A 14,969-nucleotide genomic window follows, 5' to 3' on the forward strand; every position below is an offset into this window, starting at 1 on the left:
GTCTGTCCTCCAATGTTTGGCTTTTTGGTGGATCTCCATAGATTAATCTCTTTGAGTTGAATGTTCTCTCCACGAAATATTCAGAACTGCCCAAAGCATTCTTGTATACAGGCCATCCAGCATTTTCTCAAGGGTTTTAGTCAGGGTCCAATTTAGGTCGCTCCACAGCGCTCCATGTAGAAGAACTGACTCGACTGTTGCTCTCAAGAGATTCATTTTTTGAGGGCTGACCAGGCTTTTGCTGGTCTGATTTATTCAAATTATTTCGTAGAGGATATGTTAATCCCAAGATAGGTGAATTCTTAAACAGCTTGTTCAAGCTCTTCAATTAGAATAGAGTTGCTTGTCTATTGATTATTAGAAATTAGTCATTGATTGCAAAAAGTTATCGATTGTATCAAGTGGAAGCGTAGTTCGTCACCCCCCTTCTTAAAGGGAGATGACACCTTCCGAAAAAATGAAGAAGGGGTGTCAGAAATGTTCATGAAAAAAGGGGGATAGTAAGGATGGGGGCTTACATATACATTGTAGATTATTTTCAAGTACTGTTATGAAGTTTGGCATTTGTGAAAAGGAAGTTTTCTGTTAGAGCAGTCTGAGTCAAAAAGAAGGAAGAATCCATGGTTACACTACATTTAATATCTTTAAAATTTTTGAAATTTTTTAATCAAAAATACATTAAAGAAATTAACTATTTTCTTTAAAGTCTTTTTGAAATTTTTGTATGTTGTATCAAATCTTTTATCCTATCTTTCACCCCTATCTCATATTACGTTTTAAAAATTCCAAACGCTAGAAAATCCATTCATCGAAAAAAATGTACAGAACTATCATGTCGGTGCCTTTGATCTCGAGAGAAATAAAGAAAAAAACTTTAAACTCTTTACGAAAAAAATGGTAAAGAATCGCAAGAAATGACTTCCTTTTCAAGAATTTATATACGTTTTTATTTTCTTTAAAAGGGGGCTGTTACACTTGTAAATTTTTTAATAATAAAGACTTGATTAAAAAATTTCAGAAATTTTGAAATAGATTAATGTAATGTAACCACGCCTTTTTAAAGATATTAAAGACATATTCATCCTTCCCTGATCATTAGTTTTTGAGATATTCAAATTATAAGTTATATGACGTCATTGATTATGACGTCTTAAAGCACTTTTCCCTAATCCTTCAAAAAAAACAAAAAATTAATTTTATTAACCCTTTAAGTGCCAATGGCTTTTCCAGAAAAAAACCGTATACCCCCTGTTGAGGAGGTCCATCATTTTGTGGTTGGAAATGCTGTAACCCCCTGGAATTCCAGGCAATTTCAGGTTTAAACCCCTCTGGAATTCTGAATTTTAGTAGGATTTAAAAGGCTACCCCCATAGAATTCCAGTTATTTTTAACAGATTTTTGTATCTCCCTATGGAATTCCGCCACATATCAAACCTTACCCCCTTGGAACGGAAATGGACCTCCTCAACAGGGGGTATACGGTTTTTAAGTTACACAAGGTGGCATACGGTTTTTAAGTTACACAAGGTGGCATAGATGAAAAGATTTTGATCCTGCTTCCAACCTAAAAAACTAACTTTCTTCCTATGATTTTTAAGTTTTGCTGGTATTATTTCTTCCTGTAACTGATAATATGTAATCATAATCTATAGATATGAAAATAAGATATCAAAATTAAAAGTCCTATTGGTGTTAGCAAATTAACCGAATGGTGAAATAATGATATTATAGAAGTTACTGGATATCCATATTATTATGGTGGCATCTACAGATGATACTCCTGACCTTCTTCGTATTGGCGAATACGTTAAACAACGTTGGAAGATTGTAAGTCGATATTTTCATATTTGTCAAAGAGTTCTTGGCTTAACATTTCAATATTTGTATGAAATCATGTTAGCAGCTTATCAAACTAATTAGAATAGAATGGCTTCCACAAGAGAAATCAGAACACAAAAAACCAAATTCAAATACCATTTTAATTGGAATCCTCAAGCTGCTGGCCCTTCTTAGATGTTTAGGCATCTGTCTATTAAATTTTTTTTCTTTTTTAAATAAAAATTTCTTCAACATGTGTTCTCCAAAAGGGTCACTGCTATTTGTCATTGTTGATACTATTTATATGCTTTCTCCCTACTTGTATCTCATTTCACTGAAGATTGGCGCAAAAGCCCCATGAAACTCTGAGTATGAAATAAGAAGTTAACTCTTAAAATATGATGCCTTCTCCTTACATAGAGATAATGGGAAAAAGAAGCTTTGATCTCTTTGATCTAATGCTTGATTATAACATGCTTTGTAGTTGCATAAAGTAGTTTCTTATAAACATTAGGAATCGTATGAAATGTTTACAGTTATTTCTGCCCCCCTCTAATTAAATTGTTTTTATTTTGTCTTAGGTGAAAAAAGTAGGTGGAGGAGGTTTTGGTAAGTTGCAATGTTCTATAGTCACAAATAGGTTGAAATATATTTTTTTTAGAAATTTTAGAAATGCAATCCTTAGTAAGATTATTCAAATTCTCTGATTTCATTAAAATATGTACCCTTCTAGAAATGTATAAAATATTGCAAACCTCGTTCTCAAAGCCTTGTTGCTACGATACTTCAACTCCGTCAGAAGACAAAATTAATGTTTACAAGCAGTTTTATATCTTTTGGGAAAACATATTACATGTGTAATTGTTTGAAGTAATTATTTCAATTGAAATTGAGCCTCGCAATGCTCTTGATTTATATCGAGAAGTGTGTACTGTAAACTGATTTTTGGGATTCATTTTTGTTTCATCTCTTTTTTTTTAACTTAAACTTTTAGGTGAAATCTATCAAGGTCATGACACAGTCACTCATGAAATGGTGGCTCTCAAATTGGAATCAGCCAACACTTCAAAGCAAGTCTTAAAGATGGAAGTTGCTGTGCTGAAGAAACTTCAAGGTGTGTATCTCCCAAGTTAATTAAAGTCTCTCCTCATTAGGGGCCATCCATATAGTACACATGCAAGAAAGGGTGTAAAAAATTTGGCATTTTTGTTGGTACGTGCTATTTGGATAACCCCTTACGTGATTGTTTTAAAAGCAGAGGTTTGAGATTAAATATATAAATGTTTTGAATTTGTAGAATTATTTGGTAAAGAAGATTTTCTAAGGGCCATATTAAAGATACAGGCAAAATGTAAAACCTGTTCAAAGGTTTCATTCCATTTTATATCCATACATGGAAGTTGAAGAACATGTCCTGGGTGGGGGTTTAAGGAAATTACTTGCATTTTTCCAGGGAGTTTGTTTTGAGTTTTTCTTTCAAAGGGTTTTGGTGACCAAGAATCTTCTGCCTGTATTTTCTTTTTTCCAGGGGCAAAATGATAAGCTCGACTGAGTACAAAGAGTATTTTTTGAATCTCCGGGGATGTAATTTAAATTACTTAAAAAGTTTTTCTGAAGCTTCCAAGGGGGCAAAGATCCATTTAAATGCATCCAAACTCACTTTGTGTTATAAAGAAGAATTTTCATAAGGGTAATAGAATCCTTTTTTCAAGATTTTTTTTTGTAAATTTTTCCTTTTGAAGGGGAAATCCCCTTAATCGAATCGTCCAGCTCTTGGATGGATACTAAATGGAAGTTCCAATAATATTATCAAGAACTATTTTAAACTAATCGTCTGACGAAATTTTCTAACCTGATTTTCATCCCTAGTGATTTTAATCGGGTTGAAGGTAGTCTAGAGCTAGACTACTAATTAACATCAGTTTTACTCAAAAGCTTCTTTTACAGTAGTAGAAAAAACCTACCTAGAAGTTTGTTTACTTCTCGAGTGTTTGAATTAGTATTGACACTATTCCAACTTCCCGTACGGCTTTTTTCTTCTTTTTGACTTTGAGGCAGGATTGCTCCAGCTACGTTTTGTGTTAAAGAATAGTGGTCTGGAAATCGAGACTAGTTTGAAGGAAAAAATTCAACTTAACGATCATTAGTACATTAAGTATTGTTATTGATCATTTTTAGGGAGAGATCACGTGTGTCAGTTTGTAGCTTGTGGACGCAACGATAGATTCAATTATGTCGTCATGTCGTTGGTCGGACAAAACCTAGCGGAATTGCGACGTAGTCAATCTAGGGGTGCATTTTCTATTGGAACTATGCTGAGATTGGGAGTGCAGATCTTGAATGGAATAGAGGCTATACATGACTGTGGATTCTTACATCGAGATGTCAAGCCTGTAAGTTGTATTCCTCAAGATAAACACTGTATGTTTTTATCATCATTTTTGGGGATATAATTGTCCATGTGCAACCATCTAAGATTAAAATTTTAGTTTTTTTAAATCTGATGTATTTTAGGTTTTCACTTTCGAAACAGTGAGCGTTTTAATTTAGAAGTATGACGCTTATAAGCCTAGCATACCCAGGCTGACATTTTTGGCTTCAACACCTTAGAACAAAAGAAATTTAAGGATATACGTGTTTTCTTTTTTATAAGCATACAAAAATGCAAAAGCTGGCTCGGAAATGCTTAGATTGAGAGATTTACAAAGCTGAAAAATGCTTTGAGGGATGCTTATAATCCTAAGCAAAACTTTAGAGAAATTTCGAAATTCCAGCCAAAAACAAACAAAATCTAAAAGGAAGCTCAAAGTAATAGCATATGCTTGAATTGTTGCTATATATGAGCCTAGATATGCTTATAAGCGCAATGCTTATTAAAAAAAACATGTGCCGAGCTTCAGCTCAAAATGAACACTATACTCGAGAAAAGAACGTTTGTAATTTTTGTTGTTATGATATCTTTTCTTTTTTTAAGTCAAATTTTGCAATGGGTAATACGAAACAAACAAATCGGATCGTTTATATGTTGGACTTTGGTCTTGCCAGGCAATACATCAACAATGAAGGAAATGTCAGAGCAGTGAGTACTTCCATTCAACCTATCTTATTCATTTTGATTGTTTTAACCCTTTGAGCATCTTCATTTTTTACCAAAGATGCCAATTCACATTTTTTATTGCACACTCGCAAAAATTCAAGTCAATTGGAAATAGTTCGAAAGTTCTCAACAAATTTTCTTTTGGAAAGAAGGGGATATTAAAGGGTTAATAACTACAAGGAAGGATGCTGATTGTTTTTCGTTGTTACATTATTTTTGTGGTATTCTTTATTTCAGCCTCGTGCCGTGGCCGGTTTTCGTGGAACTGTCCGTTACGCTGCTATCACAGCTCATGAAAATAAAGTAAGAAATTCGGTCCATTTAATTGATTTCATTTATTATAACACCAAAATGCAATATTTGTAATGAAAGAACTGTTGTATAAACATTTCGAGACATGTTAACTGATCAAATTTCATCATTTTGAGACATTTTTTGAGATCATAAATTCCATTCGCTGTAATGGGCTTTCCGCCTCCCTTTCCCTTCTTTGGACATAAAGTATGCGTACTGAAAATATTAAATTAATATTATCTCGTAACAGTTATCATATCCTGTATTATCATGATTATATACATATCGAGTAAGTCCAAATAAAAGTGACGCTTCTACCAGTAAAGATCAACACACGTTGGAACCCTCTCCCACAAAAATTTGCGAAAACGTCATCCCCAGTGGACAATAATACTCCAATATTTGTCCCCGATAAAAATAATCAAATAAACAAATCCTCACTCGCTGCAAAATGTTTCACTTTTTCCTATTCCCACTGAATTTTTCTGACTTCGTTTTGAAGTGGAATTCAAATCCCCAGCCATAAAAACATGTTAATTAATCCCCATCCAGTTTCAGTCCGCTTTTTTACCTCGATAGGCTGAAAGACCGACATAAACTTCAACTTCAGGTTATTTCAGAAATCCAAAAGTCGAAAAACAATTTGTAAAATGTATAAAAATTGTCTTGTTTATAGGAAATGGCACGTCGTGACGATTTATGGTCTGTGTTTTACATGCTTGTTGAATTTGCTCAAGGAAGCCTTCCCTGGAGAAAATACAAAGATAAGGTATATCATTGCCTCTTTTTTTTTTCTGGCAAGTTTTCGCAAAGAGTTTTTATTAAATGATTTACGGCGTGTGTAGGTACTGCCAACATACCTAGAAAGTTTGTAGTACGTATTCACCCCTCAGTTTTGAACTGTAATAGATAGAAACAAAAAACTCCAAATTTCTATATTTTCTCTCAAACGCTTTTTTAAATTTCAGGAAGAGGTTGGGAAATTCAAGAAAGCATACGAACATAAACAACTGTTGAAACACATGCCTGCAGAATTCAAAGAGTTTCTTGATCATATCAAAGCATTGGAATACGCTGATAAGCCTGATTACGATGTAAGAACAACACTTTCATTTTCCTGCTCCTTTTCTTCCCAGATCTTTTAAAAGTAGCTAATATCCATAGCTTGTTCTATCCATAACCTGGGAGATTTTTGAATACCACTATAGGAAGGAATGCCAGCTCTATTCTCATTTGTATTCAGTCTTACCGCTAAGTCTATAGATTACTTGGTTACTTAGTTTACTTTACAGTTCAATATTCTTCAATTTCATTTATAGGGCTTTTGCAGAAAAACTTCGTTCATAGGGGGTGGAGGATATATTATTTTCCTCAATGATCTACCCCTGGACATTTTGATTTTTCACCCCCTGGACAAGCATCAAATCGACCCCCTGGACACTAAAATTTACCCCTGGACATTAGAAATTCACCCCATGGACATGGCAGTTTTTCAGGATTTTTTCGATACCCCTGGACAATATATCCTCTACCCCCTATGGAAGGCTTTTTCTGGAAGAGCCCATTCTATGGTGTCCCGCCAACTTTCATGTATTTCTGTATGTTAAATTCTCTTCATTGTCCTTTTTAACAGTTCTTACGCCAATGTTGCGAGAATGCACTCATGAAACGTGGTATCCGCCAAACAGATCCGTTCGATTGGGAAAAATCTACAGTAGATGGCTCCCTTACCACAACCACATCCAGCACTTCCAAATACATCGCTACTCCACAAGCTCTCAAACCTGACAACGCGCTCAATAATCCGTCCGACTTGCCGCGCTCGAATACCGTTCTAGCTGCAGGGGAGTTTAGTTTACAGTATGATGAAGAGGACCAGCAGCAAGGACCGATTAATGTTCAAGTGCCTGAAGGACGACAGCCCGAAGTCATTAATAAAAAGGTATGTTCTTTCTACTTCTTTCTTTCTTCTTTCTATCTACTCTACTATTTACTGGAAAATTTCACCAGTTGGAGCGAAATTCCTCTTCGTTTCCTGAATTTCGTCTTTATTTTTGTTATTTTATTCTAGCTTATCACAGTTTTCTATGAAACAGAGGGCTAAATATATATATAGACTTTCGTGAACCTTTGAATAAAAAATATTCATGTAACATGTGTTTTTTCAAGGTTACAATAGCACACCGCTATGCAAACGTCATAATTATTACTTTTAACATTTGACCGAAATTCAATCTTACCATCCTTTTCATCTTGATTCGTAATGTGTGCAAGTTACTTTGGTATTTAGTCCTGTAGAATTTATAGTCGACCTAGAAAAAATTCAGATAAAAGGTTTCTATATACCGTTGGAAAGATAATTTTATTAGCTTTCGAATGAGGGGTATAGTCACATTTTACACCTTGGGCAAAATAAGTTATTGACAAAATGGTGACAGGTGGTATTTTTGCTAAATTCCGAAAATGAGCACTTCAAAGGCTTTTGAACAGTTCGCTATAAGTCAGGATTGGCTCATGATACAACCTTGAAACTTTGCAAAACTTCTCTGAGAATGGTAAGGAGTATTTAGAAAATTCAAAATTTAAAAAAAAAAATCGAAAAAAATGATGACGTCATCAAAAATGACAATTTTTGTTAAAAAAAGCATGTTTTTCGACAAAATATAACTAAAACTGTTTTAATGCGAAGTAAGTTTATATTAAAATGACCTAATATTTTCTACACATTATCTGCTAATCATAAAACTGACATAAATTTAGTAAAATTTAGCCATAAACATCATCGATGCTTCTCAAAAGATCGATTCTGAGCAAGGTTAGCTTATAACGAGTGAATTAGATGGTAGATGTGAAAAGTTAAAGCAAAACTCCAACGTGAGACTCGATACGACATTAATTCATTTTAAACTATTCGTAAAATCCTTAATAAAAAACACTGACTGGAAGCATGAAAAACATAATTGCAAGAAACCTACTTATGAAGACGACATTTCTAATAAAAAGTTGTACTGAGCTAAACAAAAATATCCATAAAGTTTCTATCTTCAAGATCTACGTCATAAATAGGAACATTGTCCTCATTATCATTATCGATTTCGATATTTCTACACGATGTACCAAGACACTCTTTGCAAAAAGTGGTACATTTCAGACCTGATTTACGACAGGTACAACGATTGCTATCGCATCCACTTTTGCAATTGTCAATAAGTGTAATTGAGTTGCAAAAGCAATTAATTCAAAGAATGATGGGATTAAAAATCGGACAAAAAGTATTCTTGATGTCTATTTTTAGAATCACTGCGGTATGTTATTGGCTCTCGCTAATTTGAAATGGAAAAATGTAATTTGTTCGAACTACAAAGGGATTCGAGTTTGAAAAAAAATTAATGGGTATTATTTCTTTACGGGGATTGAGTAGTTGTTCGGATTTTAAAGATTCGTCTCGTATAAAAGAAATTTGAATTAGTGAGAGCATTGTATTACTATCTCTTCATATTTTTAATCTAACTTGCATTTTCTGTTCCTTCGCACAGCAAAATAGTTTCTTAGAGGAGCTTATTACTGAAAGTACTTTCATTGAACTATTTTTAGGAAGCATCATCGACTCCGGTGAAACTACCGAAAGCTTTCCTTCAAGCCATGAAAGAAAATATGTTAGCCGACGCTCGAACTAAAGATTTCAAACCGTCTGCTGCTAATCACGACAAGAAAAATTCAAAGATACCTGTTTTAAAGGGGAAGTTAGCTACAAAATCACAGAAACAACATGACTCAGGATCTACTAACCATGCTGGGAAAGTTGCAACTCAACCAACGCCCAAAACAGAGGATTGTCCAAACTTAGAGAAACGCATTTCTCCGGAGATTTTGATTGAAAATGTCGATCAAAATGGACCGGCTGAGGGCGTTTGTAAACAAACTGAAGTGGATTCGAAAAACGAAAACAACGTAGAACACAGTAATGATAGTAAAAGTAAAGAATCGAGCAGTCGAACTAAAACTTCAAAAACCGGGAAAATTGATGAGAATAACACCAAAGAAACCAATAAGAAAATATTGATTCAAAAACAATTAGAGGAAGGACCGTTCTTTGTTCCTACGAAAACAGAAGATGAGGTTTTCGACCCTGGTAACGAAATGCTGGTTAACTTACTAGGCAATATTATGGAAAATAAAAACAAGAAACTATCTTTAAATCAAGAAGAAATTGTAGACACTGCAGATAATCCAAATTGTAACGTAAATGAGGAACCTGCAAATATTTATAATGAGGAGATTAAAATATCAGCTGATTCTCCAAAGAGAAGCAACGACGAATCGCTACAACTTAAATTACCGGAAAATTTACCGAAAAATAGTCAAGTCAATATTGCCGAACAAAATATCCCTGTTAAGGTAACCAAGAAAAACGAAATTAATATTTATCATGGCGAGATAAATAAAGAACTAAACCATGTAAATGATATACCAGAGGTCAAAGTAAGGACTTCCAATCAAATTGATGTAGCTGTTGAAAGTAAAGAAAATGTCCAAGATGTTCGGAAAAGGACTTCAAATCATAGTGATCACACGGTTGAAAGCAAAATAAAGGATTCTAAGATCGAAAACGACAAGGACTTGAAAACAAAAGCAACTATTGAAGTCAAATCAGATGCGAAACCATCTACCAACATTCACAAGTCCAGTTCTTTTTCGTTTTTGAACGCAAATCTTCTAGCAAACATAGAAGACCCTATAGAGCCAGAACACGTGATCGATGCTAATGAAACCAGTATTAAACTTTTGAAATTAGAACGGAACCCCTCATCAGAACATTCGAAAAATTCCTCAGTCTCGAAAAGCAAAGAAGAAGAAATGGTTGAAAAGCATTCAGGAGAATCTGAAGTTGAAGATCCATCTTTGGAGAAACCGAAGTTGCTTCCACCAACACCAACTCACAAACAAGACGCAAAGTCACACTACAATAATGATCAAACTGAAACTGACAATAACGATCTACAAAAAAGTGATCGATTAAAGATATTTCAAACACCCATAGAAATTGGGAGGAAAATTGAACCAGCCAAACATCACGAAGAGATTGTTGACCGTGATGAACTTGAGGAGCGTGACTGTGCACTAGGCACCATTTACAGTGATGATAAACTAACTTCTGGTTATTCGTCACATCACGAAAATCACCAAGCAAAGGAAAGCTTCCATAATCATCATCAACCCATTGTTTTGGACGCGAAACAAGATAAAAGATACTCTACAGACAACCTACCTCAACCCTCTTTAGAGATTCGACCAGGTAACCCTACCCCGAACCTAGACGACAACCTCCCTTCTTACTACCCTAGGAACAACTCCCTACCCCCTAAGTATCTACCACCCACACCAAGTAGAGCAGGACCCTCCAATAGTGTCGCTAAAACCAACAAGACTAATAAAGAAAGTAGGACAGTGTTTAATGTGCTTTCAAATATAGTCGATGATTTGAAATTTCGTATACAAAACAAGGCGTTACGAACACGATATGGTAGTAGTTCGGACCTGACAACCACTGTTGAACGTCGTTCTAAAAAGAAAAAGAGAATGTATAGAAGTTTATCAATGGACTGTTTAGATGCTCCTGGCGGCAATGACATTGGAATCCTTAGATCGTCATCAAGTAGCAATCGAATAGCAGGCGGCGCCTCTTCATCTAAGATGAACAAAACATTCGATTTACAATCTAACTACATGGACTCGTGCATAGATACAAAGAATCGACGTAAAGCTGAAGTTTTAGCTGAAGATTCTATGGATGAAAATTCTGAAGGATTTCGTGGTGAACCACATGAGAATAAATACGTTGTTGAGAAAACTGAAAATATACATTATTTGGAAGATGCTTACACCGGTGAAAATCCTTCGTCGGGTATAGTACAAGATTCTTTCGAAGAACTTAAAGTTGGACCACGGTTTACTGATAAAGAGTATTCCAACGAAAGTCTCGATAGCCCAGAATTCAATACGAACGAAACAAAGAAAGATAGGCGAGGCAGTAAATCCTCCTTAGCAGAGACGTTTATCAAACGGAAAAATTCGGCCAGTAATTTTTTTAAGAAAGATAAGAAAAAGGACAACTCGCCCGATTATAAGGCGAAAAATGATAAACGACGTTTCGATGATATTCGCATGAACGCCGACCAATCAGATCGTTCAGAAGAGTCGAGTAAAGCTGTGGTCCCTCAACCGCCGAGTGGTCGACGCCGTGGTGCCAAGATCGAAGGGAGGTAAGTAGATGTTGTTCTCTTTATCTATATTTCTACTACCGGTTGACCCAGAAATAAATATAAAGGTTTGATGGTTTACTTTGTCCATAATAATATGAATTTTTACTCTTTTTGTCAAGAGGAAAGGCAAACTTAAAATTTGACATAAAGCTTTTTAAAATTTGTACAGTGGTTCTCAAGTTATAAGCTTGTGAAGTCGAAATTCGCTTTTGAAAAAGTCCAAAAACACATCAAAAAAGGATATCAAATTAAGCATCGTTTAACATTTTTCACTAAAATAATTTATTTTTTTTGAGAAATTATTCAGTGTTACTGTTGTCTTATTTTTCGTCATAACTTTAGCGAGGATAATTGATAAAAATCAGCTGAGATCATTAATTGAGTTGTAAAAGTCATTAGGATATAGTGAAATATGAGGTTTTCTAAATATAATTGCGTTAATTTGATGGACTTTTTCAAAATCAAACATTTTTCTGGGGCACCCGGTAGCAATGATATGACTTGTAGTAGGAAAATTCGGGTGTATCATCTTGAAATACTTCGAAATAGCATGGACGAAGTGTATAATTCCAAATTTCACTCAAAGTAATTGATTATCATTGCTCAAGGTAACCAACTAGCCAGACATGCGGCCCTTAAGGGTGCTTTTTTCAAGCTTTCCAAAGTGCACTGTAAGGGTCGAAATGGGCAAAGATGAGAAAAAGTGCACTCCAAGGGTGTGAAATTTGAAAATCTGACCAAGTATTTTGCCTTAAATTGCTCAAAAATTCTCAACCACCGTAAGCGTCGATCGCCCAAATTATGTCAAATTTGGCTAAATCTTCTCTGCACTGTAAGGGTCCGTTTTCAAAGGCCAAGCTTTGGACCGCATGCTCGGTCGTCTTTGAATCGCGTGCTCCCCCCCCGGGTATACTTAAAACCTCCAAAAGATAAGGTCCCGTAAGATAAATGAATTGAGGCGTGCAAATTTAAATGTAAATTCTTACGCAAAACGCTCTTGCCCAGATAATGTTCTTAAAAGACGTAATTTGTAAATTTTATTGATAATTTTGAGTACACCATCTTAAAAATGCCTCGTTTAGAGTCTAACTACTAATAAATTTTCTTTAAAAAAAAAAAATTTTCATGAGTTTATCAATTATTTTACTCTTTACCATTAATTTTATTTTAAGGTTTCGAAGATACAAGATGTATGCTGTCCGAAATCCCAAAGGAGGTGGAAACTGACAAGTTAAATGAGATTCTAGGTATATATTTTTCAATTTTTAGTCTTTTTACCTACTGTAATTCTTTTGATGAAATGCCATTATTGACAATAGATCTATCTTATCGGAGTTTTCTAAAAAAGTGATGCATTGTGGGGTTGTTTCGGGGGTATTACAATAGAAATACCCCCGAAACAATCCCACAATGCATAGCTGTTTTAGAAAAATCCAAAACTCCGTAAGGTCTATTAGGCAAAGCCTTTAAGAAATTTTGCTTACAAGAAAATCTTAATTTTCGCCGAATAAGATTCCTTATTTTTTACCGTCTTCGATTTTTAATCGGTTTTGATACTCGATTTATTTTAAAAGTAGATTTTTAGGAAATACTCGAGTTTATAGTTTTCTTGATTTTACCAAAAGATTTTTAAAATCCTCTTGATTGATATTTTTAATTACGAAGGTAGCATTCAAATATTTTAGACTTATGCCTTGAAATTAATCCTAATTGGATTGTTTCTTAAAAAGGATCGAAAACTAACTTTGGAGCTACAGATTTGCTCAGTTTTAAAAGCTTTATTGATTATCGAAGATCGTGAAAGTGCTATTACTATTAGAAAAATTACCCATTTTATTGCTACCATTTTTAGATCTTGTTTATATTCAAAAAGTTTAAAATCTAAATTTTAATAGATTATTATTATTTAATTGATAAAATTTTACTGTACATTATTTTTTCTCAAATTGAAAATATTAATTTATAGAGAAAGAGAGGAGATTTTCTTGGTATTTAACTTTGAATCAATTTGATTTCAAGCCGAAAGCTTGAGTTTATTTGTAAGATTTTGAGTAAATTTTCTTCAAACCTTCCTTATTAACCCTTTTCGTACTTGTGGGCTGTTTCTGTTCGGAGGTGAAACTAATGTTAATAGCTCCTGAAATAATATAGCTTTTGGCATGAAATTTTGTGTAAATTGCGAACTTTCATTTAGCTTCAAATTTAAAAAAAAATTGACGCCTAAAAGTTTGCACACAAAATTGTTTTTTTTTTTCAAAGTGCTTTGGCACAAACTTGTATCCTATCAAAATACGGAGGAAATAAAGAATTTTTTTGAAATTTTTCTGATGACGTCAACTAATTATGCCCATAATTATGCTAAAATCGTAGCATAATTAATTATAGGCATAATTAGTGCCGTCATCAGAAAAATTTACTTTATTTCGCTTTTTTGCCTGATTCCAAAAGTTGAACTTATCATCAGTCATTAAAAGTCTTAATTAAAACTGTTAATTTTACATATTTGCTGATTTCGACCCTTACGGTGCATTTGTACTTGAGTTGGAGAATGTGGTTAAATGCCAGACCTTCGAGCTTTGACTAAAGATTAAATTTTAGCGAAAAATTGAATTTTTTTTAGTGAGCATGAAAAGATTTTACGAACGTATTTGTGAAATACGGAAAGGCTACAATAGAGCTCTTTGGAGCCAGAGAGAGACTAAATTGCTAAAAAGGTGACCTTCAGGGGTTCCAGGGGGTACCCGATTCAGCAATTCCGCCAATTCAATTTTTTCCTCCAATTTCCGTCAAACCTAGAAATCAACCAAAATTCCGCCACCGAAATTTCCTATGAAATTCAAGATTTTTGTCAAAAATTCCGCGAACTTTGAATTGAATATTTTTTGCCAATTCCGAAATTCTGCAAAACTTTTTGCTATAATATAAATTCCGTTTTTCCGCACTAAAATTGTCTAATTGTCCGTCTCCGTCAGAGAACCCCAATAAGGCCGATTCTACTCCTCCGCCAACCATGAACCCCCCCCCCCCCCCCCCCCGTGTTACAGCTCGAAAAATATCGAAAATAAAATTTTTTCTCTACGAAAACTTGCCTCTGGTACCACCCAGCCAGGACCCAGGGTAACCCACCAACCCCCCCACCCCCCACCAGGTGAGTTAGGCGGGGTTAAGCTGTTTGGATCTACTAACAACGTGATCGTGATAGTAAGAAAATTTAACTTTTAACTTAATTTAACGTGATTTGGAATTTCTTTTGCGTGATCCTTTATCTTCTTCTTTTGCTTCAAATCATCAGGGTGGTGCCAGGACCCACTTTGACGTCGCGTTATCTCGTGATTTTGGGTCCCTCAAATTCAAAATTTTAAGTTCAATCTTTGAAATGATAATCATTTTGTTTGCAAAGCCGAATCGAACATTTTACTCCGATGTCTTCTTTGAAATTTTGGCCGCTATTTGTTGCTTTTAGGATTACGCATACATTTTATAGATTGTAAACAGTG

The 14,969-nt window shown here is 34.5% G+C and overlaps 1 protein-coding gene across 2 annotated transcripts; it reads left to right on the top strand.

Annotated features, from left to right (window-relative positions):
* Nucleotides 1-1,650: 1,650 nt before the first annotated feature.
* On the top strand, nucleotides 1,651-12,789 carry LOC136810482 (uncharacterized). 2 transcript variants are annotated; one of them, XM_067067048.1, is made up of 12 exons: nucleotides 1,651-1,827; nucleotides 2,400-2,427; nucleotides 2,813-2,932; nucleotides 3,997-4,211; nucleotides 4,793-4,897; nucleotides 5,153-5,218; nucleotides 5,886-5,978; nucleotides 6,178-6,303; nucleotides 6,843-7,151; nucleotides 8,804-10,505; nucleotides 10,821-11,472; nucleotides 12,645-12,789. In XM_067067048.1, exons 1-12 carry the CDS (start codon nucleotides 1,756-1,758, stop codon nucleotides 12,697-12,699), a joined length of 3,543 nt encoding a protein of 1,180 aa, XP_066923149.1. In that variant the 5' UTR covers nucleotides 1,651-1,755; the 3' UTR covers nucleotides 12,700-12,789. The 2 variants fall into 2 exon arrangements, with proteins under 2 accessions (XP_066923149.1, XP_066923148.1); XM_067067047.1 differs by having other exon boundaries at nucleotides 8,804-11,472.
* Nucleotides 12,790-14,969: the final 2,180 nt, after the last annotated feature.

Source organism: Clytia hemisphaerica, unplaced genomic scaffold (genome assembly GCF_902728285.1).
Source record: "Clytia hemisphaerica strain Z4C2 unplaced genomic scaffold, Clytia hemisphaerica genome assembly, whole genome shotgun sequence".
Classification (NCBI taxonomy): domain Eukaryota; kingdom Metazoa; phylum Cnidaria; class Hydrozoa; order Leptothecata; family Clytiidae; genus Clytia; species Clytia hemisphaerica.